The sequence below is a fragment of the Mesoplodon bidens genome (assembly GCF_964165515.1).
Source record: "Mesoplodon bidens genome assembly, contig: HAP1_SCAFFOLD_120, whole genome shotgun sequence".
NCBI classification, from domain to species: domain Eukaryota; kingdom Metazoa; phylum Chordata; class Mammalia; order Artiodactyla; family Ziphiidae; genus Mesoplodon; species Mesoplodon bidens.
Genome location: NW_027671363.1, coordinates 12,842 through 35,728, shown reverse-complemented (window position 1 = coordinate 35,728; position 22,887 = coordinate 12,842). Strand labels below are relative to the sequence as shown.

General features: G+C 38.0%; 1 protein-coding gene across 3 annotated transcripts; it reads right to left on the bottom strand.

Moving 5' to 3' along the window:
* Nucleotides 1–904: 904 nt before the first annotated feature.
* Nucleotides 905–16,523, bottom strand: LOC308611500 (uncharacterized protein). 3 transcript variants are annotated; one of them, XM_081260248.1, is made up of 6 exons: nucleotides 16,460–16,482; nucleotides 14,966–15,022; nucleotides 13,431–13,566; nucleotides 10,651–10,781; nucleotides 5,486–5,618; nucleotides 905–982 (listed from the first exon to the last, which is right to left on the bottom strand). In XM_081260248.1, the coding sequence occupies exons 3-5, from the start codon at nucleotides 13,537–13,539 to the stop codon at nucleotides 5,541–5,543; spliced, it is 318 nt and encodes a 105-aa protein (XP_081116374.1). In that variant the 5' UTR covers nucleotides 13,540–13,566; nucleotides 14,966–15,022; nucleotides 16,460–16,482; the 3' UTR covers nucleotides 905–982; nucleotides 5,486–5,540. The 3 variants fall into 3 exon arrangements, with proteins under 3 accessions (XP_081116374.1, XP_081116376.1, XP_081116375.1); XM_081260250.1 differs by lacking the exon at nucleotides 14,966–15,022 and having other exon boundaries at nucleotides 16,460–16,523; XM_081260249.1 differs by lacking the exon at nucleotides 16,460–16,482 and having other exon boundaries at nucleotides 14,966–15,271.
* Between the last annotated feature and the right edge of the window lie 6,364 nt (nucleotides 16,524–22,887).

Below are 22,887 nucleotides of genomic sequence, written 5' to 3'. Positions count from 1 at the left end.
CTGCTTTAAGTTTCCCTTAAATTAGAAAGTGAATTATAGAATCTGATTTGAACAAAACATATTTCAACTCTGCTGAATGTTAAGAATTAACTTTAGTGAATAAAATATCTAATGCTTACGTTTAAAAGTCCTAAATCATACCCAACCCAATTTATTAAATGTACGATCACCAATATTTTCTTTGGCTTCTTCAACATATTCACCCCCGTGCACTCTTCCCCTTCCGCTCAGCATCTACGCACTTAAAACCCCCTGTAAGCTCAACTCTCGTATTTCTCAGAAAGGCCGTTAATGTTCATGATGCCCCTTTTGCCTTACATGAGCAGGTGCTCAACATTTATTGAATGAGTGTCTGCCAATCCAATGGATGCACTTTCAAAAATTCCTCCCTACACTCACCCTGTGATAAATTATATTTAGATAGAACTTTTTAGATTATGCCCTGCTTTCATGCACATTACCTAATGTAATTCTCATAGTATATATTTTTATCTTTCATTGCATTCTTAGAAGTTTTCCAATATCTTAAATTTATTTAAATGATTCACTTTCCTAATTCATTGCCAGGAGAGTCTCATCATGTCTTTTATGTTACTGTATATACAATACATGCACAGAAAGTGCCTTCTTGCATCAAAGAATCATGAACAGGAAATAAGCTAATGTCATATAAAAGCACACACACACACACACATACACAAAACCAGATTTTCACATCTTTAAAAACATGCTTTCTGGAATATAGATCATATGATCACTAAATACCAGTAAACGCAAAAGTCCATATGATACCACCAATTTGCAACATATTACAGTTTTAAAGCTTACAAAATATGTGTATATGGCTTAAAATCAAATCAAAATAAAACCAAAACACTCTCAAAAGCAGATGAAACGTGTTTACCTCACTGACTCGTCTATCAGCCTTCAGTCTTATTACTCTTTCCTCCTTTAACTGCTTTAGGCACTCCTCCAGGGTTTCCTAAGCAAACAGAGTCAATATTATAACTAATTCATAGTATAATAACCAAAAGCCTTTCCAGCTATTGGTCTCATCAGGATTTATGGGCAGAGCCAGAAGTGAACTCAGATTTTAGTCTGCTACTGGTCATATCATACCATGCCAGTGAAATGAATGATCAAAATCTATCAAATTTGCAAAGATTTATTTAAATTCCACTCTTTCCAACATAAATTTGTGGCAGGCCACCATAAAAGGCATATGCATATAACATAGTAAGTCAGAAATAAGAAGTTACGACCAAGAAAGAAAAATTCTATTTTTATTTGTGGGTCTCTTTATAGCAGGAAGTCCTATTAACGAACCTGCTTAGCATACCTGAATTGCATAATTGCAGATTCAAAAGCATGTTTTAAAAAAGTAATCACTGGGGCTTTCCTGGTGGCACAGTGGTTCGGAATCTGCCTGCCAATGCAGGGGACACGGGTTCGAGCCCTGGTCTGGGAGGATCCCACATGCCACGGAGCAACTAAGCCCGTGTGCCACAACTACTGAGCCTGCGTGTCTGGAACCTGTGCTCCACAACAAGAGAGGCCGCGATAGTGAGAGGCCCGCGCACCGTGATGAAGAGTGGCCCCCGCTTGCTGCAACTAGAGAAAGCCCTAGTACAGAAACGAAGACCCAACACAGCCATAAATAAATAAATAAATAAATAAATAAATAAAAATAAATTGCCCCCCCCAAAAAAACTTTAAAAAAATAATAAAATAAAAAATAATAAAAAAGTAATCACTTTTAAAGAAATTTACAGTCAAGCACTGTTCCTGGAGTTCCCTGGGTATTAAATAATCGAATCATCAAAACCCTAAGAGGGGGCTTCCCTACTGGCACAGTGGTTAAGAATCCGCTTGCCAGTGCAGGGGACACGGGTTCGAGCCCTAGTCCAGGAAGAACCCACATGCCTCAGAACAACTAAGCCTGTGCGTCACGACTACTGAGCCTACGCTCTAGAACCCACGTGCCACAACTACTGAGCCCGCGTGCCACAACTACTGAAGCCTGCGCGCCTAGAGCCCGTGCTCTGCAAAAAGAGAAACCACCGCAATGAGAAGCCCGCACACCACTACGAAGTGTAGCCGCCGCTCGACGCAAGCAGAGAAAGCCCGTGAGCAATATCAAACACCCAGCGCAGCCAAAAATAGATAAATAAAATAAATTTATTAAAAAAATCGTACGAGGAAAGAACGATCACTAACTCCATGTTATTTTACAGATGAGGGAAACAGAGGCAGAGAAGTAGAGTAAGTAGAGCAGCACAGCCAAGGTCACACCACTAAGTAGCAGAGCCACACTGTGGACTCAGGAAGCTGGCTGCCATTCCTGCTCACGGAAGTGGTAGTCTTCCCTTCACCAAGGTCACTGAAATAAAATGAACACTGATAAACTATCTTAGGAGTTTTAGGAACTAAGACACTTCGGTCCTTGAAGTGGGGACACTGCTTGCAATAGGCAGAATTCTGACAGAGCCTCCAAGATGACCACTTACTGAAGTACACAAACCTTCCACTTATCCAATCAAACTCTAAATGTAGGTGCTGTAGTGAAGGGATTTTGCACATGGAATTAAGGTTCAAAATCAGTTGATCTTTTAAGATAGGCAGATTATTTTAGGTGGATGTGGCCTACTCAGGCACCCCATGAAAAGGACCTGAACTCTTCCTGAATTGAAGTACAAAAGGGACAAAAGGGAGACTCTCCATTGCTGGCTCTGAAGAAGTCCAATTCTGCGGCAGAGAAGGCAAGCGAGAGGCCTCTAGGAGCTGAAACTCTCCCCCGACTGACAGCCAGCAAGGAAATGGGGACCTCTGTCCTGCAACTGCAGAATCTGAATTATGCCAACAAGCCGGAAGAAGCCTGTAGGCATTCTTTCCCAGAGCCTCTGGACGCTAACACAGCCAGACTGACATCTTGATTTCAGCTCTGTGGCCCACACAAACTATGGTGAACATCCAATGTTTGGGGCTCAATATCTTACACTTAAATTTCACGTGCTTTAACACTCTCAGGAGGGAACCCACATGTTCCCGTGTATATCTGAGCAGGAAGCCCAGTCACGCTGTGCCTGGACTTCTGATCTACAGAACTCTGAGCTAGTCAAACAGGTATTGTTTTCAGTCAGTAAGAGTGTAGTAAAAGAATTAATATTCTACTCAACCTCCAGGTTCGTGAACAAAATAAATGATTGTCATTGTTTTAGGCCACTGTTTTGGGCTGGTTTCTTATGCAGTGATAAACAATCATAATACCTATACTTATGAAAACAGTAAGGTATATTTATACATGTTAACTGCTTTGAACAATCACTTAAAGAATGAGGAACTCTATTACCTGCCATCATTGGGAGAGGAGCTGGTATCACTGTCTGGACAGTAGCTTTTGGTAGCTAACAACAATCCTACATCAGGAGTTTACCCTAAGGAAATCAAAGATGTGGGCAAAGATTTATCTACCAACATGATGTCATAAGATTGTTTATAACCAAACCCTAGAAGAAAGCTAAGAGCCTCCGAATTGGGACTGGTTTAAATAAAAACAGCTCATCGTCTGTAGGAATGCGCTATGAAGCCACTAAGAATGACAAGAGGTCTCAACCAGAGTTCATGAATGGGCTTCAGGAGTGCTACATTCAAAATATATCTGTGCGTTTTTCCTGGGAGATGATGCATAAGCTTAATCAAATTCTCTGATGTAGAAGAGTAGTTAGTGACATGGCAAAATATTTCGGATACTTTTTTAAGACAAAAGAGCAGATTAGGTGTGTGTACATGCAGAGGTGGCTTTTATTTCCTTCAAGAAGTTGTTCATTGTTTTCAAACATTTGCTCAATGAACATATATTTTTATATTCAGAACATGTTTAAAAAATTGAGAGTCTAAGAACTTCAAATTCTTTAATGTTTCATTACCAAAGCCAGTCAAGTTTTCAATGGGGAAAAAGGGAAAAAAATTGCAAAATTCCTCTACTTTTAATATAATGGTTTAATCAATCTTCTAAAACTGATTTCAAAGAAATTCTAAACAAATAAACAAAAAAACAAAAAACCCTCAGCACGGTCAGAGGAAGGTAGACTAAAATTCCTGACTGGTTCTAGATAGCACATCAAAGTGCAATTACATGCAACAGTTTCTCCCTCTAATGGAGGGAATTAGAACACAGTGTTCAATTTTTGTGAAAAAGTGTACCCTCCTCCTACAAAGTATTCAGAATTCATGTCCCTTACATGGAAATATGGAACCAAAAAAGTTAGAAAGTAAAATTGCTTGATATTCTATTACTTAAATAAGACTAATGATAAGGCTTTGGAATAATTTTCCTTCCTGCCATCTGCTCTCCATTCCACCCTTCTGTACACCGGCTAGGGTGATTTTTCTGGGACAAAGCTCCCATCATATTGGATATCAAATTTTATGTTCAACTTTTCTCCATTTAACATTGAAATCAATCATTTCTCCTATAATCAGGGGATTCATAACCTTGATTTTTTTGTGTGGGCTACAAAATATTCCACTGAGTGGGTTTACTGGTTAACCATTTTACACATTTAAATTCTTTCCAACTTTTCAATATTATCAGACAAAATAACCGTTTTTATGCATGAAGGCTTTTTTCCATATTGAGAATAACATTCTTACAATAAATCCATAAAAATGAGTTTGAGATCAAAGCAAATGAACATTTTTAAGGCTCTGAGGTACCTATCTCCAGACTTCTTTCCAAACGATTTCTGAGATTTTACACTGCCATCAGCGATGTATCACTTGGTATATAACCTCTACTATAACTGTTGGCTTACTTCCTCACTGAGAGTGCAAGTTATTTGAAGATAGGGGGTGTATTTTATTAAGGTTTATCCCCAGCACCTGTGCCTAGCACAACGTAGACGGTCAATAAATAATTGCTTAATAAGGAGAATCCCTGCCACACACATACATATAAGATGTACGTGTGTGAAAGACAGACTGTGTGTTTTTCTCTAACTGGATAGATGAAAACTTGTCATCTTCTTTAATGTGCAATTTTTTTGCTTATAATTAGTCATTAAATTTCTCTTTTAGATTATATTGTAAATATTCAGATTCTCTGAGGCAAATGGGCCTGGCACTACCCATTAGTTACATAACCTTGGACAAGTTGTATAACTCTAGGCCTCAACTTCCTCATCTATAAAATGGAGATAAGCTCCCATATTACAGAGCTCTTGTGAGAATTACATGAGTTAAACACATATAAAATTAGAAGAGTGCTTGGTACATAGAATATGTGCAATTAATGCTGAATGAATGAACATGCGAATGCAAACAGTAGTGAAGGACTTAAAATGAAACGGTCTCATCCCACTCCCACATCCAGCACTCAAGAATCGACCGATTCTTTACGCAGTTTTTAATTGTAAAATACGATATGTGTACTGAGAAGTGCACAGAACAAAACTGTCAATGTGACAAATAAAAAGAGAATACTTACATAAGCACTACTAGAATCTGTCAGCATCGCAAAAACCCCCCATATCCTTTTCTCATCACAAGCTCCTTCCTTCTTCCCGGTTAAACACCAACCTCACTTCTTGACAGTCATTTCCTTTAACCTGCATGCATCCCTAACAAAAGAGTTTAGTTGTGTCAACATCTAACTTTATGTACAGGATCATAGTATATGAAGTCTTTTCTATCTTATTTCTTTCTCTCAACATTGGTTTAAAAAATTCATCCACATTGCTGCCTGTAGCTCTAGTTCATTCAATTTTATTGCTGGAGAGTTTTCCCACTGTACAAATACACATCATTTATTTAATTTTTGACTCTTAATGGACATTTGGTTTGCTTTCAGTTTGTGCTAATGCAAATCATGGACAGGAATCCTGCTGTACCCGTTATTCTGGTGCATTTACACAGGGCGGGGGTGAGGGCTGCTGGCTCACAGGCTATTTATATACCTTCAGGTGATGGAGAGGGCTAAATGCTTTCCAAAGTAGTTGTGTCGATTTATACTCCAGTATAAACAGGGTAGAAGATTCCCATAGTACTTCAGGTCTACAATACCTGATACTACCAGACTTTTTATTTATGTATTTGTCAATCTGATTGACATGTAGTTTCCTTGGTTTTGACTCACTTTTCACTTGTTACTTAATGAAGTCGTACACTTTTCTGTGTTTACTGGCTGTATGGATTTCCTTTTTTATGAGGTTTACGTCAACTATTGTTATTTTTTATTATTTTATTATTATTATTTACTTTTGGCTGTATTGGGTCTTCGTTGCTGCGTGCAGTGCAGGTTTTCTCTAGTTGCGGCGAGCGGGGGCTACTCTTCATTGCGGTGGCTTCTCTTGTTATGAAGCACAGGATCTAGGCGCGCAGGCTTCAGTAGTTGTGGCACATGGGCTCAGTAGTTGTGGTTCACGGGCTCTAGAGCACAGGCTCCGTAGTTCTGGTGCACGGGCTTCGCTGCTCCGTGGCATGTGGGATCTTCCCGGACCAGGGCTCGAACCCGTGTCCCCTGCCTTGGCAGGCAGTTTCTTAACCACTGCACCATCAGGGAGGTCCAACTATTGTTATTTTGAATTCTTCTCCATTTCCAAGTAATACTCTTCCATGACTATTTTCTCACTAAATTGGAGGCATTATCTGTTCACTTTCTAACTTACTAATAAGCGTTTAGTTCCTCTACACTCTTTCCTACGTCCACACTGCTCAGTAAAGTTATGTCATCATGAGTTATTCCACTGCTCATGATCTCTTTCACTTGTAGTGATATACTTAAAAACCTACATTGTTGATCAACTAGAAACTCTCTCAACGTCACGCTTTGTAAAATGAGGACATTCATAGCATCTTCCCTTTTTTCTACCTTCTGTCTACCTTCCAAACCTAGCTGTTATGTTGTCAAAGTTGAAATTTATATTCTGTTCTATGTGCAGTTAAGTCTTCTGTTATTTGAGAGTCAGTACGGAGTAAGGTTTAAGAGAACAGGCAGAGAGCCTAAACTCAAAGCCTCGATCCAACCTTAAATTAGGTACAGCCTGGGCAAGTTCCTTCCCTGTCTTAGCTTCCTGTTCTCAAAAGTGGGAATGATATTAGCACCAACCTCATAAGGCTATTCAGAGGATTAAATGAGTTAATATATGCAAAAACACTTAGAGCCTAATATATACTAAGTACATACTAGTACACAATACATTTCAGTACATACCAAGTTAATACTAATACATACTAAGTATAGTTTACTTTAGTTATTTGTGATTACATGCACGTTGACAATAAAAGCTGCAAACCAAGACAGTATTGCCATTATTACAATGAAATTAATATTGCCCACTGCAGATGTACTGTGTCTCTGTGTATAGACTACACCTCGTTCCATACTGTGCCAGTGTCACTGCCCTTGTGCAGGGTGACCACATACCCCAAGCCGCCTTGGGCTGTTCCAGTTTATACCTGTTGTCCTGATGTTACAGCATTAGAGCGCCTCCTTACACTATTGAAGTGTAAGGAGTTTGGACAAGTTCTGGTTTGGACAACAAATTAGATACGTGGTCATTACCCCTGTGTGTCACTGAAAAGGGGGACATCTATAGTGTCAAGTTGAAGTGGATTCTTCCCTTCCTCACCAATAGTAGGTTAAAAATCAACCATAGTTCAGTGTGCTTCAGGTTTATGTCCGTATAGCCTTTTCTCCTCTGGAGTTCAAGTTCCTTCTCCTCTTCCTCTCCCTCCTCCCTTCCAACAGTGCCTAACACCTAGTAAGTACAATATGCCTCAAGGTGTTTCTAAGCTCTCAATCACACAATCAATAGAAGCCTCTCCACTCTAGACTAGCTGCAATCTGCACTGAATCCCCTATTACCTTCCTTCTTGGTTTATTGCCTCATTTTGCTGGATTATGTCTATAAATAGCTTAAGGTGTAGCACAGGAGGTCAATTTTTCAAATTTCTTTGGGTACAAAATATCTTCTTCAGCTTCCACGTATGACTGATAGTTTGGCTGGATACAAACCCCTAGGGTGAAAATTATGTGCCTGAAAAACTTTGGAGGTATCTTTCTAGTGCCTTCCAGGATCCATGGTGCTCATGACAAGTATGATAAAGTCAGATTGTAACCTTTTTTTTTAGGTGACCAGTATTTTTCTCTCTGGAATGGATGTATCCTCTCAGTATTTTATTCTATTTTAATTTATTTTTTCAGTATTTGAAAGTTTCACAATGAAGGGTGCCTAGGTATGAGTCTATTCTTGCTCATCTTGCGTAACTATTTTCAATCTGAGGCCTGATGTCTACTTTCAGCTGTGGGGAATTTTGTTGCCCTTTGACAGCTTCCCTCCATTGTTTTTCTGGGTCTGGAGTTTCTAATAGTAACATGTGGGATCTCCCAGATGCAGCCTCTCTAACATATTTCTATCACATTTTCCATTGTGTCTTTCTTTCTTATATACTGAGAAATTTTTTAAATTCCTACTGAATTTATTTCAGCACCCATATTTTCATTTCCAGGAGAACTCTCTTGCTTTCTGACCATTCTCCTTTTCATTAATACCCTTGTCTTATTTTATAGTTGCTAGCTCTTTCTAAACCTCTCTCAGGATACTAATTAGGGTTTTTTCTTAAATTATTCTGTTCCCTAAATTGTCCCTGGTCCTACTAGGATATGTTTGCACTCTTTCCCCCTCTCTCATGTTGTAAGCTTTACTCAACAGGCAAATGACACTTATTTTCTATTTAAGAATGAGCGCAGGAAGCTCCCTGAAGTCAACGATTGATTGGCTTCTTATGAAGGAAGAAGCGGGCAGTAACTGTAACAGGATCTCCCCCAAACACAGTTTTCTAGGGTGTAAAAACTCATACTAGCTGCCCCAGTTCTCGCCAGTTTCACTGTTTTCAAAATGAAATCATCTCATTTCAGGAGGGTGAGGGCGGGGCTGGGAGTCCACTCCTCCAAACACAACCCTTCAATGAGCTCCCCTATCTCAGTCACACTTTTAACTAACTCCACCCTCTCTCCTACATGCGCACCTGAGCATGGGGCTACTTTTTCAGGTGGGGTCAGAATCCTCCTCAGTTGCACGTGGTCCCTGTGCATATTCTAGGTGATGCTTTTCCTCTGTTCTACTGCTTCAGTTTCACACTCTTCCACCTGTCTTCTGTCTTTCAAAACTATGTTGAAATCTCTTGATTGTTGTGGGCATATATACTTAAACACTTTGATACCATCACTGTAGTGTCTTGTCAAAACAGAGAAGAGGACTTCCCTGGTGGCGCAGTGGTTGGGAGTCCGCCTGCCGATGCAGGGGACACGGGTTTGTGTCCCGGTCTGGGAGGATCCCACATGCCGCGGAGCGGCTGGGCCCATGAGCCATGGCCGTTGAGCCTGCGCGTCCGGAGCCTGTGCTCCTCGACGGGAGAGGCCACAACAGTGAGAGGCCCACATACCGCAAAAAAAAAAAAAAACAACAAAACAGAGAAGAGCTAAAAGATCTCAGTGCATTCTGAATCTGCTATTCTGTGGTCCCAGTGTTTAAACTTCTTGGACTTCCCCAGTGTCTATTACTGCTTTTACAAATACAATCTTGTGGTCTATTCGTGAAGGAAATGAATACACCACATCTAAAATAACAAGGAATGCAGGTTGGATGCTCTAGGGTCTTGTCATACTCTGCCATTTACTAATAAACCACTTACGTTCTACAAATTGTAGGTGCTCATTTATAAAACGAAAGGGAGTAACTCTACAGGAACTATAGATTTCTCCTACTCTAACATTTCATAATTTTCTAAGTTCTTTTCTTAAAATTTCTCTATATTATCATTAATTTTAATTAAAAAATAAAAATCTAACTTTCTCTTTTGAAAATCAAAGAGTAATTCCCGTAGTCGTACAATAATGGGATAAATAGTTCTGAAACCTGTCAAGTGTCATGTTTCATATGAAGAGAAAATCATACTAAATAATTTTAAAAAATTAAACATGGACTTTGTAGCACAAAAACAAGGTCCCCCACAAATGGTGTTCCTTTATTTACTAGAAATGTTCAGCTCTGCATTAAAGTTGAAATAAAATAAATATATTAATTTTGAGGTGTAAAAATTTCTTATAAAAATCAATTTTTCTTTTCTGTCCATACAAACAAAAGTAAGGAATGACATTAGAGGTCAGGATGATTTGGTAATAGAATGTAGCTTCTTGATATTTTTGATTTTAGGAAAGGAGACTATCAACATCAAAACTTTTTTCAACTTTACTTTTATTTAAAATGAGGCCATATTTTCCTCTTATAAAAAGAGAGTTCAACTAGAACTGTCCATTTTCTCATCTGTAAAACAAGAGCACTGAATCAGCTGACTGTATTCATTCAGAACTCAATTTCCTTATCTTATGATCACTAAGGTTCTCCCTAAATCTAATATACTAAGGTTCTAAGGAAAGGAAAATATATTACTAACAACATGTTTTGATTTTAATTTCTTAGAGTTCAAATGTCCACCATTCACCTTGGTCTAAGCTTAAGGAATCATTCAAGGGGATACAATGCAGATGGCATGAGAAAACAGAACCCTCACACAAGCTGTGCTGTGTTGCAATCAGCCTTCCGTTTGAAAAATAATCTTCTCTATAGCTTTAAAGTGATAACTTTGTACCTGCAATACTTCTTGTTTCAAATGGATTTTCTCTGGCTCCTCCTGAACACGTTCTGAGGAATCATCGACCTCTTCGATTTCTGAGGAGGAAGGACTCCCTACTGTCACCGTCACAGGAAATTCTGATGGACCTGAGTGTCACAGGAAGATAGGAAACCATAGAGTTGTTAAACTAAAGTGCAAAGAAAGAAGACAAGATTGCATAAAAGACAACACAAGCCAGATACCAAATATCCAAATATTAGAGGACATTTAACAAAAGTGATCTGAGGTATCATTATTTATAAATGTCTCTCACTGCTCTTTAGTGTAAAACAGGCAATGACTAAGTAAAAGTACAGTAACTTATTTTTGCTATGTTACTGTACAGACCTCTGTTGTACGTGGTTAGGATTAGTAATGGGAATTGCCCACATTATTTTATTACGTTTCTTTCACAGAAGCCAAGTGAAGATCCAAGGTAAACATTTTTTCTCAAATCAATTTTATACTGCAAATGAAAAATTTATTCTTCACCATCAGACAAAAACAGTCTGGAAGAAAATGTAGTTTTTCAGAGGAAAATACATCAGTAAAGGGACTGATGAATAATCAGGAAGTCAACATATCTAAGCTGTGAATAATAGACATTAGAATTAAAAAAAATAAATCACATACACATACACAACTAAAACTGACCCATCAAAAATTTCATCTTCTCACCACCCTTAAGCCAAAACTAGGGCAACAATTCTCCCAGCAAGCTTCACTGCCACTGCAATGTTGTTCAATAGGACATTTCCAAACATTTAAAAACTGACCTGGCCACAACCCCATAAAAGTTTACAGATCATAAAGAAGTGTGCTGGGATTATATAACCACGAAGAAGACAAGTCACTAGGACATCATTTTGACAACAAGCAGCAAACCCTGCAGCATAGGAAAACCCTAACAAGAGAACGTGGTGCACACCCCTCTCTCTGGGAATGCAAGGCCAGGACTGACACCCAAGATGCTCTTCTCTCAACCTCAGCAGTGGTCCCTTTCACAGAGCCACTATGCAGTCTCCCAAGACCACTGGGAAGGAGAATCTGATACTGACAGTATTCGCTTGCCACGAGGCCATAAGCGAGGGAATGTGTGTGGCCTTGGTGAGAGAGCAGAGGTTTGGGAGATGTTGCTTTATATTGGCTTTCAGATCAGGAATTTGTACATATAGCCCGCAAACAACGTTTCTTGAAAATATGTGAACATTCTTGAGTATGACAGCTCCATGTGAGGGGTCAGAAATGGCAGTCAAGTTCGTTTCACTGGGTAACAGCTGATTTGCGGACTGGAAAACAGGATTCCTTGTTTACAGACATCACCACAAGGCTGCCCGTTATGTGCCAAATCCACACAACTACACAGTTGCATTGGGAGAGCGACCAAACATGTTTTACATGGATTTATTTCAGAGAGGGAAATGCTTCTTGGAAGGCTCTGTCAGTTTAAAAAGCAAGAAGAATGACCATCCACCTTTCCCAATTCAAGCCCTATATATCATAAATATGATAGCTACACACCACCAACTGATTACATACATCACGAGCTTTGATGAATGGAAAGCCCCTAAAAAGATAGCAACAAAACGAAGTTAGATCTTCATGTAAATACATCACCAGTTAAACCCAGTTAATACAACTATTTAGTAGTATGAACAGTATCCATACAGAATTGTGTATAAAAATAAATAAGCTCAAAACAAGGACCTGGAGGGCTCTGCTACGGAGAAAACACAACAGAATTCAGCCTACTGGCTTGCTAATAACTCTCTGAACTGCTGAGAGGCCCCTTCAGCTCCTATGTTCAGGACCGTTGAGATTTCAGCCTCTCTTCTTTAAATGGTGATATTAATCGTTCTCTAATTTACCACCCTGTGTGACGAGGATGGACCTGCAATTAAGTGTCTCAGGAAGAAGACAGGAAACCACAGAGCTGTGAAACTCAAGTGCAAACACTGGGGATTCAACACTATAGTTTATGCAACAGCAATTCACATTACCATTTGCAAAAAAGTAGTCGGTTGTCCAGTGGGGATTAGAAACATCCATTTAACATGAGCAACTGAACAGATATTTTACACAGTAACTACTTCAAGTACTATTTAAAATCAATTCTCTTTGTTTTCTTAAGCAATTGTTAATCCCCAATTTCCTGATTACTACCAAGTAAGTCACCTGAAGATCATCTAGAGCCATCTATTTCACTTAGCAAGCCTAAAGCTATAATTCAACCATTTTATTTACTGTTCTGTGACAAATATTACTATGAACAGCTATCCCCTGGATAAGAAATCAGGTAATGCTAGTTTGACTCACTAAATCTGATTTACTGAGTTAATAAGCCAGTTGATTTAGAAGAGGTCTAATGCATATTTTTCATCCATTCTGCATTAAACTATTTCCCATGCCTAAAATGTCTTTTTTCCCATTCGTACGTATCCAAATTCCTACTTCTGTGCTGTAGGGCTTCGCTCAACTACATCTGCCTTTAATGAAACTTTTCTCACATGCACAATTGGTGATCATTTTAGTCTCCTCAAGACTCCCACGGAGTTACCTCTGTTGTGACACTTGAGAAACAACTTGAAACTCCCAATTACTTTTAATTTTTCTTCCTTAGAAGGCTCATTAGGCAGAAGCCATGTGTGAGTTACCTTTTTTCCCTACACAAAGCACCAGAGACCACCCACATAATACAAGTTCCAAAATAAAGAACTCTAAATGACTGAAAAAGACAGGGAATGCAAACAGGTTACCTGTTGCTTTTTGCACTTTCTGCAGGACACAATGGCCGGAAACCAGACACTCCAGGTGGTAGCGCTTCAGGAGGGTAACATTCTTGACCAGCAGAGTGTTTCCTTCCATTACTTACAGGCTTCTTTGTGGCCAAGACTACGTTTGACAAAGCATGAAAACAAGGAATCAAGATGCACCAAAGGTCTACAGAGCAAATGTCACACGTGCACACGTCGAAAGGAATCAAAAAGGCACTTGACAATGATGCCAAGCCCATTAAAAAGAGGATCGGTTTTGTACAAAGGTTTTACATAAGCCAGCATTTTAAAAAAATATAAGTTCTCTACAGTAACAAGTTATTTTAACTAAAACAAAAGTATTGAGATGTGCAGAAATGCAAAAATAAAAGTTTTTAAAAAATCCCAAAGTATGATACATTTTATGTATCATGTAGAAACACTCAAGTTTCCTGAATCGTAGAACACCTTTGGCATTTCTGAATCTCAAGGACACAGAAACACAGATACACCCATGACTTCTGCCAAACAGAATCTTCAGAAGTAGACCAAAAGTTAAATTTAAGATGAATTTTTCTATGTAAAAACAATACAAGTTATAAGGCTGCAAGTTGCTGGGGGGTAGGTGAGTCAATTTTACCCTCCTATAAGCCTGTCAACCTTCACTGCTCCTTTGATTTCATATAGAAAACACACAAAAAAACAAATGAAACCCACTGGATGAAAGAGTGAAATGTGGAGACTTACCCTATATTTCAGTAGTAAAGAGGCATTTGGTTGCAAAAACTAGACCTACGTGTTAATATTTTACTTAGAACAAGCCATATATTAAAATTCACATTTAAATATTTAATTTGAATTTACTGAAAACAAACATCATAGGTTAAAATGGTTATATTTATCCTTCAAAGCTACTGTATTTTATTTATTTATTTTAATAGATCTTGATTGGAGTATAATTGCTTCACAATTCTGTGTTAGTTTCTGTTACACAACAAAGCGAATCAGCCATATGCATACCCATTTCCCCATATCCCACCCTCTTGAGCCTCCCTCCCACCCTCCCTATCCCACCCCTCTAGGTCATCGCAAAGCACCAAGCTGATCTCCCTGTCCTATGCTGCTGCTTTCTACTATATTTTAGCAGCATTAGGATGCAGGGTAAAATGGAGTGTATGCGGTAATACAGGACAAATATTTCATAGAGTGTAGCTTATTGATAATCAACACACGATCCTGTGTGATTTACATGCCTCTTAAAAATATATAGGAGCTCAGTTCATTTTGTGCTATTTTATTGTGTTTTAACTTAATTGCCATCAAAAAAAATGTTTGTATGCATATGGTATGTATGTGTATACCCTTCCTTTACTTTCAGAAACTAATGCAAATACATTTGTATTAAAATTTTTTTAATTACACTTTTCTTGTTAGGAGATTAAAAAATTTCTAATAAAAGTTCCCATCTTTTATTAGGCATACATAAGTACAATATAAATGTGACACAATTCACACCATTATTTCACCCCTATACTCACCTGGATCTAGGTATATACCCAGATACTGATTTGGCTTACTTCTATGTCTCCAAATAACTGAGGCAAACACAAAAAAAAGCCCAAGAAATAAAATTACTCTTAAAAGAGCTCAATGAGTTTGTATACTTCAGTTACATTTCCACTTTGTTTAATCATGCTAACTAAAAAAAAATGTTTAACTGTTCTCATTCCATGATGCCCTATTATTCTGTACTAGTTTTACAGAATTCCTAATATGTTTTACATATACATGTTTTATTTATATAGATTTCCATTTCTAATATCATAGCAAAAGTCAAGGTAGCTATTTTAAGAATGCTTTACATATGATATAAATTTTTAATAATAATATCTAATTAGTGTGATATCACAAATCTTAACTTCTTTGAATGTACTATTTGATTATTAAAATATCACTCTCTTGAAATAACAATTGGCAGACGATCATAAGCTTTTTTTTGACTTCATAAACACTCTTAACAACTTATTTAATACACTGTTGTCCAAGCAAGTTGATGAATAGAGAATCAAAAACATACAACTTTAAGTAGAAAAAAAAAAGCTGTATTTATGAAGATGTTTACAATAGTTTATTTTAGGTTATTTCCAATTTTTCACCAATTTAAAAACTTGACCAACTCAATGAAACCTTGTGAATGCAATGTTAAAAAGTATAACTATGAATTACAGAATTGAAATTTAGTATGAAAAGATAAGAATGGCAAATTATAATGAAGCTATGTGGAACTATGTTTATAGACAGCAGGAAGAGAAAATTAAAATGTAAATATTGCTTGATAGGATAATGGGATTAGAGGTGGTCTCTTAAATTTTTCTTTTTTATGCTAATACAATACCTTTATAAACCCCAAAAATCTTCAAACAACACATTTTTTAAAAATTGTGGTAAACGACACAAAACAGAAAATTTATAATTTTAACCATTTTAAAGTGGACCGTTCAGTGATATGAAGTCAACAAAGTTTTAAAACTTTCAGAGGGCACCTGAATAAAAGATGTGTTGTCCACTGGTGATTTTAATGTATCTGGTATATAACTAAAGTCACCACAAAACTCTTTGTAGGAAATTGGCAGATCATAAACATAAACAATTTATTTTGCTTTTCATTAAACCTTATTGTTTTGCTGTTTCAAAATTCAAATTTACTCACAAGAAAGAGTCAGTTTCATATTAGATTTGGTTTCACAAATGCTGCTCCTGCTATTCATTCTTATCTCCAAAAAAAAAAGACTATTGTGACTAACGATAATATGTTACAGAAAATAAGAAGTTAAAAGGTTTTCAATCTGCATATCTGGGAACCTAAATTAAAGCATCACACAACATTTTCAAAAACAGAAAAGCCATTTGATTTGACTCAAATCTTAGTTTTAAGATGGCAGAAAGTACCTTGATAATTTTCTTTTAAGAAAGAAAGAAAACCAAGCCATTAAAGAGGAATTCTTCCGAGAGAACTGAAACATGTTATATACCTCTGACTTGGCACTCCTTCCATCTGGAGAACTTGTTTGGTAACTGTTTTCATCACAGAATGATCTAAAGTAAAATGAATTGAAATTAGAGTAATTATTTTCCAATGAGTGGCTATTTCCATTTAAAACCAAAAGGCAACTAATTATTGCTTTTCCCATACATTTAAATATGAAATCTACATTATATAATTATACACTTATTTCCCCCTTTGTGTATTCTAATTTCTTCCTCAGAAACCTAAGATGCCATCTTGCAGACTGCCCACAGTGGCTACTATTTTGGCAGCAGCAAAGGTCAACTTGAAACATTTTGCATCTGAAGTGGCTTTGGATACCTTTGGATACAAAGTACAGTCTGAGCACCGTCCAGACGCTTAGATACCTAAAGAGCATCTAAGATATCAAACCAGGGCATCCAAGATAACAAACCAAGTCCTGATATTCCCTCAAAAGCTGCTCCTCCCATCAGCCCCCTTCTTCTAAGTGATACTACCCAGTTGCACACATAATTATCAACGACTTGTCTCCTTGTTACTATTTCCTTCATACCTCACATCTATCTGCAGGTCTTGAGAGCTACACCCTCAAAACACAACCTGAATTCAACCACTTTTCACTTGCTGCAAACTTCCAACCTAACCTAGGCCATAAACATCTCTTATTTGGAGCACTGTGATAGTCTCCTAACTGGTCTCCCTATTCCTCTTTATTTATTTATTTATTTATTTTGCGGTACACGGGCCTCTCACAGTTGTGGCCTCTCCCGTTGCAGAGCACAGGCTCCAGACGTGCAGGCTCAGCGGCCATGGCTCACGGGCCCAGTCGCTCCGCGGCATGTGGGATCTTCCCGGACCGGGGCACGAACCCGCGTCCGCTGCATTGGCAGGTGGATTCTCAATCAGTGCGCCACCAGGGAAGACCCCTGTTCCTCTTCTTTATCCTCCCAAGTCCCTTCTCTATACCAGGTCACCTTATTCAGATACGATTTGGATCATGCCTTTTTCCAGTTCAAACCCCTCTACTCATTTAGAATAATCCACATCTTTACTCTGGCCTTCAAGACTTTACAAGAGCAGACCCCTGGCTAGCTCCTTGACCTCATGTCCTACCACATTCTTCTTCACTCAGTACTCTGCCCAGATTGGCCTCCTTGCTTTTCCTTAAATACTCCACCCACCTACATGCCTACATACTCATTGCCTCCTTGTCCTGGAATGTGCTTACTCCACATCTTCCATGGCTTGCTCCTCTCTTCATTCAGGTCTCCGTTCAAATGCCACTTCTCCAGTGAAGCTGTCCCCTAACAAACCTATCCAATGGAGTCCTACCTGCTCTCCCTCACTCTCCTTACATTAAGATATTTTTGCACTTCCTACCCTCTAAAATTATATGACTTATCTGTTTACTCATTTCTATCTGATCTCCTTCACTAGAATGTAAGCTCCATGAGGGCAAGACTTTTGTCTGTCTGGTTCACTGCTTTATCCGTGGTCCCTAAACCCATCTCTGGCATACAGAAGATGATTACAAACTTACTTGTGAATCTGACAAATGAATAAAGTACTCCTGGCAAGAATTCAGAGGCTGCACAGGAAAGAAAGAATGCTCCTGGTGGAAGCAGGCTTAGTATCTAGGTTCACCTCTATTCAGAGTAGAGATAAGAAAAATTGACAAGTATAATTCACTTTAATTAGTACAGTAGCTGCTAAAAACATAAGGGAAGTGCAACACTAGAAAAGTACAGTTGAAGCTTGAACAACATGGGTTTGAACCTCGTGGGTCCACTGACACACGCATAGTTTTCAGTACATAGGTACTATCGTCCTACATGATCCAAGGCTGGTTGAATCCACAGATGTGGAACCACTGACTATAAACTTATACCCAGATCTTCAACTGCGTAGGGGTCGACACCCCTAACCCCACGTTGTTCAAGGGCCAACTGGATATGATGAGGAAAGTTAAACACATTAAGTTTTAAAAAACTGTCAATACCTGAACAAATTCTTTTTGTTTTGCTATGTGTTTATCAATTTTAAAAAAGTGACCACATACCAACCAGCAGATTTTTTATTATATCCAGAACGAGCAGAGTTCTGTTGGTTTCAAGGGCCTTTAGTAAAGCCTTTGCTCCTTCACTGGTGAGGCCGCACTGCTGCAGGTCAAGTGCTTTCGATGAAAGACAAAAGGTCACTTGCTAACTCTACAGATTTAACATATAGACAACTCTCGTTTTCTCACGTGTGGAAGAGTCCTGCACAAGACAAGTCATGGCAGGTTTGTAATTTTGGGTATGGAAAAAAACAGAGACATATACGCACACACATAATGCATAATCCAATTTAAAAACCTCTTCTTGGATGTGCAATGATAACCCTGGCTTTAGTACCAATAAATCAGACAACATATTTTACAATTACAGAACTGAAGAATAACTGTATATAACCTATGAGCAAAAAGCATCACAAAATGAATCTCAGTTCATAATTAGCAAGGGCGGCAGGGGCATGTAAACCTCACAAGCAAAACCTGGTGGAGCTCAGAAATGCACTGCATTCTTTTGATCATGATCTTCAGCTCCAAATCACACTTGAAACTAGTTCAAAGGGGAAAACAAAATAGAAGAAATGTAATAACTGTTAGTTTTAGAGGAAAAAAAGACAAGTCTAAGAGGATACAAATAATAAAAACTTTCAACAATGTGTGAATAGAGAATACATACTAAAAACCTATCATGAAAGTATGATGGTCAAGAACCCTCGCAGTAAAAGGTCAGACAAAACCCAGAAAAACTGATCATGAATTCTAGTAGTTCTGGGGCTGAACAACCTACTCATTTAAACCAAAGGGATCATCACTAAAGCACAGGGATTAAAAACTATTACATGAAAGGAAACTATGATGAGTCTTTTGTTTAAGTGTTGTGTGGACCATCACATTAAAATAACTGGAGTCTTTCAACACCCCCATGACAGACAGAAATAGCAAGTCAGACATACGGATCTAACAGGATATGATACAACCCTTACAAACTCTCACTACAGAAGAATGGACACAGGGTATAATTAACCAAATAGCCAAATTAATGCAAACAGCCAGTAAACCTCACCAGTCAATCAAATGAATACAAAATAAAACAAAATGTGGTTATTGTCCTATCAGATGAAGCCAAGATTCTGTAAGAAAAGCCTTTAAATAATATCTATACACTTTGGATCCAACAACTCTCTTTCTAAGAATTTAACCAAAAGAAATAGTCAGAGATATAGGTAAGGATATATATCAGAGTACTATTTGTAAGTGAAAAACTGGACAAAGCTTATATACAAGAATGGATAAGCTATGTGCACTGTGGCATATTCATATAATGGAATACTGAACAATCACAAAAAATGATGTAGGAGATGCAAATTTACTGACTTGCTAAAATGCTCATACTGAATTAATTGAAAAAAGTTATAAAATTTGGAGTAATCCCACTTGCATAGAAAATGGAGAGGTACTCATTTTTGTAGTTTTACATTTTTTTACAAGTGCTACAGGCCAGTGTTTGTGAGAGGCAGGCTTCCCATCTACTGTTGGGGTGGACTATAAATTGGCATAGCCTTTCTGGGTGGTAATTTGGCCATGTGTATCAAATGTCTTAAAAATAGGTCACACTTAGTCATTCCACTTGTAGTACCTTATTCTACAGAAGTAATCCCGATGCACACAGAGATGTATATACAACGTATTCACATTGTATCTGACAGGGAAAAGCAAACTGTCTAAATAGAATTGCAAAGAATTGATTAAACTATGGGACATCAATACGACGCAATACTACATGATACATCATTAAGTGAAAAAAGCAGGCATATGAAATAGCAAGTATACTACAATTCTATTTTTGTAATCCCTAAGTGTACATATATATTTGTAGAAAAAAAAGACTGAAAGTATATACACCAAAATGAACAGTGATTATATCTGGGTATTAAAATTATAGGTAATTGTTCTCTTGTTACTCTGTATTTTCTGTAAAGGATATATGCAACTCTGAGAGAAAGTTGAAAAGCAAAATAAAAGCTATCAGTAAAATGAGGCTTTAAAAAATCCTATCACAATAGTATCATGCCAAAAGCTAAGCATATTTCATATTAAAAATTCAATATTTTCAATTTTAGAATTCCCCTCTAAGCCATAAATCCTCACTAAGAGATTCTGCCAAAGCACTTGCACCCAGGTCACCAATGAGCGTGTTGCAGTTCAGAGTGATGCGCCTCAAACCAGCCATGCAGTCAAGATCACGTCTCCTGGAATGAAGACTCTCAGCCCAGGTTTCTTCATGCCTTCTGGTAGTCGGATACTTCAAAGATTTAATGGGATGAAATTAAGATGCTTGAATAAGGAAACAGGGTGTGCCTGAGTATGGCTTATTATGTCAGAGATTTACACACACACACAGATCAAGCATATATGCCAGGAGCATCAACCTGAGAAATTCAACAGTCACTTCTGGTTTACGAGTCCAGTGACCCAGATTCTGCTTGGTCAGTGATTAGATTCTAGCCACTGCATTTCCTGTTTCTGAACACTTATGCAAAGTTGGACAACTCAATTACAGTCTATGAATTATTTTCCTTATCTTCTAAGTCAGGGAATTGGTTCTAAATTCTATCTTTGCTGAGGCCCTATATTTCATCATCCTGTCCTCCAATGGCCTCCAAACACCTGACTGGGCAAACCATAAGAAAACTTTTTAATATGCATCTTATTTATTAACAAATTATATACACAAAGTTCCATACCTATAATTTATGTACATGATAAACTACACAGATTTTTAAAAATAATACAAAGGTAAAAATGTTCTAATATTTTCTTTTCCTAACTCCTAAGGCATTATTTTATTTTACTTATTTTTTATAAAGATTTATTTATTTATTTATTTGTTTGGCTGTGCCGGTCTTTAGTTGCAGCATGCCGGATCTTTTAGTTGTGGCATGTGGGCTCTTAGTTATGGCAGGCACTTGGGATCTAGTTCCTTGAGCAGGGATCGAACCCAAGCCCCCTACATTGGGAGCACATAGTGTTAACTGCTGGACCGCCAGGGAAGTCTCAAGCATTATTTTAAAAACTATATTTACAAAATGTATCTCACATGCTACCTAGGGTGTGCACACAAGCTTTAGAGGCCTGGGCTATGCAGAGCCAGTTTGATGTGCCTTGGGAAAATAATGGTTTGACATTTAAGCAAAAGTACTGTCCTGAAGACATTCAATTCTTTATATTCATAAAGTAAATTTTGGTAACAGGGAACACTGACTGTCAATGAAAAAAGTCTTATTACATTTCTGAAAAAGTAAAAGACTCAAAGTGCCTTTGTTACTCTAAAAGGAAAATCATTAGTGTCATTTTTCTATTAACAATAACTTATTAAAACTCCAAGCAGAAACAACAGCAATCACTTACACAGCGCTTAGTATGTGCCAGGCACTATTTATACAAATAAGTGCATTTAAACCTCATAAGGAGGCATACAGGTTAAGTGATTTGCCCATGGTCACTAGCTATGAAATGGGAGAAAGGGGATTTGAACCTAGGCCATTTGGCTTCCGCACCCAAGTTCCTGACTGTTTTCTACCTCAGGGGTCAATGGACTTGCCCTGTATAGGCTCAAAGAATTTTTCAATTTTTAAAATCTAAATTTAAACATTTCCAGATTTGTGGGCTGTACAGTTACTGTTGCAACTACTCTGCCCCACTGGTGTAGGGTGAAAGGAGCCATAACTACCATGTAAACAACGGGTGCGACTATGTTCCAGAAAAACTTCCTTTACAAAGCCAGGCGACGGGCTGCATCTGGCCCACCAGCCAGAGTTTACCTATCCCTGATCTGCACCATCAAACTATTAAAAAGCCTTCATGTCAAATTATTAACTAACTTTAGGCCTAAATACAGTCATTATAACCACTGTAAAGTTGTTAAGGCATTATTTTAAAAACTGTATTTACAAATTGCTGATGTAGTGACTTTTATTAGTTTAAAAACTACAACAGCTAATAAACACTTGATTCATTTAAGTCTTGAAGACTAGAATGGCATAGTTTCTTCAGAGTATTACAATAAAAGTTTTCAGTAAAAAAATTCATAAAAGTATTATTAGGTATTATATATTAAATCTATTTCTAAAATTAAGTGGACTATCTTTACTAAATGGTAGAATCCCAAACTGAAAACTGGTCACATTCTTTCAGCAAAATGAAAGCTGCGCTCACATGTATCAAAAGACAAAAATTAGGGCTTCCCTGGTGGCGCAGTGGTTGAGAGTCCGCCTGCCAATGCAGGGGACATGGGTTCGTGCCCCGGTCCGGGAAGATCCCACATGCCGCGGAGTGGCTAGGCCCGTGAGCCATGGCCGCTGAGCCTGTGCGTCCAGAGCCTG

Bases quoted from the DNA above. Each gene is read 5' to 3' on its own strand.
- LOC308611500 (XM_081260250.1), bottom strand. From the start codon at position 13,539: ATGGAAGGAAACACTCTGCTGGTCAAGAATGTTACCCTCCTGAAGCGC. The intron at 10,782-13,430 runs GTAACCTGTTTG...TGTGACACTCAG, and splicing joins GAAAGTGCAAAAAGCAACAG to GTCCATCAGAATTTCCTGTG. The intron at 5,619-10,650 runs GTACAAAGTTAT...CTCTTTTGTTAG, and splicing joins TGAAACAAGAAGTATTGCAG to GGATGCATGCAGGTTAAAGG.